Genomic DNA, 2182 nt, shown 5'->3' on the forward strand with positions numbered 1-2182 from the left:
GTCTAGTCCTGGGCGTACACATTTCTTAACAGTTTGGTATATTATTTTAATTTATTTATCATTTAGTTTGATTCTACTATAATATGATTTAGTTCACTAACAAAAATTTAATAGTTCAATTATTTTAACTTCAATTTGATTCAACTTGACTGTTTGATTAATTTGACAGTTCGATTTGATTCAACAGTTTTTTGACATACCTATTTCTCATGTCTCACTTGAAAATGATTAGATTTAAACAATGAAAAATAATTAAGTAAAAACTCACTCAAAATGAGTAGGAGGAATTCCTTGATAAAGAACTTTGGTTTTGGTTGTATCAACATCTGAATCAACCCACTTAGCCCAAGTTGTTAAAGCAGTTTTAAAAGCTTCCATTCTATCCATATCTTTTACTACTTTGTCACCTATTTGAATATAATCCCATCTGCAAAAGAAGTCAAAATCATCACATTATTTGACATTTTTAAGTATATAAGAGAAATTAAAACAATCATTTATTGTTCACAAATTTTAACTCAACTATCAAAAGTCGATATTGTTAGGTTAATTAAACGCTGTCAGTAAAATTCGAACTCTGATACTCAGAATTGTGTGTATGAGTTTTTAATAATTATTCTCACTTTGTTTACATTTCAAAACAAAAAATCATTTATTATCTGCAAATCTTAGGTCAACTAACAGAAATCATATTGAATGAATATCATTACCAAAATTCGATCTGATACTTATAGTTGTGTAAGTGAATTTGTACCGATTATTATCACATTTCTTACCCTTTATCGGTATCAGTGCGGTCCCACCAAAGCCAAGTATTAAAAACCAAAACATCCATTTGTTTCCATATGTCTCCACCAACTTTGATGGAATCAAGTTTCAATATTCTACCATTTTTTTCCTCTACAATGTCAACCAAATATGTATTACGGTAAATACTCATTGTAACACCATAGTCCTGCAAAAAAAATATTGAAATAATAATAATAATAATAATAATAATAATAATAATAATAATAATAATAATAATAATAATAATAATAATAATAATAAATACATATTTTGAATGATGATTTATGATGAAAAAATGTTACTAACCACGAATGTGTGGCTATTGATTGGTTTACCACCCTTTTGTGTTACATTAAGGTTAGGTATAGAAGAATGAAGCATACATAACAATGATTGCCATTGGTTGCGACTTATTGAATCTCCTATAAACATGATTTGTTTTCCCTTGAATTTTGTCAAGAAACTTTTTCCATCAAATCTACAAACACCATCAAATCAATAAAAAAAAAAAACATATAGTTTAATAAATATTGTCCGCAGATCCTAACTTAACATACAGAAATAAACATTGCTAGGTTGGATGCATTGCCAGGACTCCAACCCTAAACTTAAAACTCACGATTGTGTGTGTGAGTTTTTAGTCGTTATTATCACTTCGTCTACAGATATTCGTTTACTGATAAAAAAAAGTTTAATTAATTTGTACCTTGGTATGTTACAATTATTGTTTGGTTGCCATCTGTATTTGAGATACTCTTTATCAGTTCTACCATATTTCAAGCAATCAAGTTCCACACGAACTTTAGGACATTTTGAAGAATCATAAAGAGGGTATGATTCATCATAAACCCAACTTCCTTCATATAAATTGCAACCTCCTCCATTAGTTTCTTCCAAACAAAGACAAATGACCAAAATGGTCATTGCAATCCAACCATAACCCTTCATCTTTATATTTTGATAATTGTGTGAGTGTTTCATTTGTGGTTGAAGAGATATATATTTTGTTATAGCTGGTAAGAAAAGTTATAATATTAATTTAGGTATAAAAGTTAAACAATCCAATTATTTAATGTGCTTACCATTTTCGTTCATAATTAGCTTCATTGCTCTCTCTTTCTAAAATTCTTTTTTATTTTTAGTTTGTTTTATGGATTAATCCCTCCTTAACTTCCCTGTTACCAAATAAAAAAAATCATATTAGATAAATGATCATACTAAATATAAATAATATTTTTTAAATAAATTAATTATTTTAATTTTTAATGCATTAAATACAATTATTTTTAAAAAAACATATATTTTATTTCTAAAAAAAAAATCAATTATTTTAATTTTTATATATTACATTGAATATAAGTATTTAATAAACAAAACATATCTTTTTAAATGG

The 2182-nt window shown here is 26.4% G+C and overlaps 1 protein-coding gene across 1 annotated transcript in view; it reads right to left on the reverse strand.

Moving 5' to 3' along the window:
* Window positions 1-1770, reverse strand: part of LOC131659761 (protein trichome birefringence-like 38) — a 2531-nt gene extending 761 nt beyond the window's left edge. Inside the window, exons 1-4 of the mRNA XM_058928907.1 lie at window positions 1496-1770; window positions 1096-1267; window positions 777-955; window positions 269-427 (exon numbers count right to left, since the gene is read on the reverse strand). Coding sequence (XP_058784890.1) covers window positions 269-427; window positions 777-955; window positions 1096-1267; window positions 1496-1770 — 785 coding nt within the window. The remainder of the gene's footprint in view (window positions 1-268; window positions 428-776; window positions 956-1095; window positions 1268-1495) is intronic.
* Window positions 1771-2182: the final 412 nt, after the last annotated feature.

This window comes from Vicia villosa, linkage group LG3, assembly GCF_029867415.1.
Source record: "Vicia villosa cultivar HV-30 ecotype Madison, WI linkage group LG3, Vvil1.0, whole genome shotgun sequence".
NCBI lineage: Eukaryota > Viridiplantae > Streptophyta > Magnoliopsida > Fabales > Fabaceae > Vicia > Vicia villosa.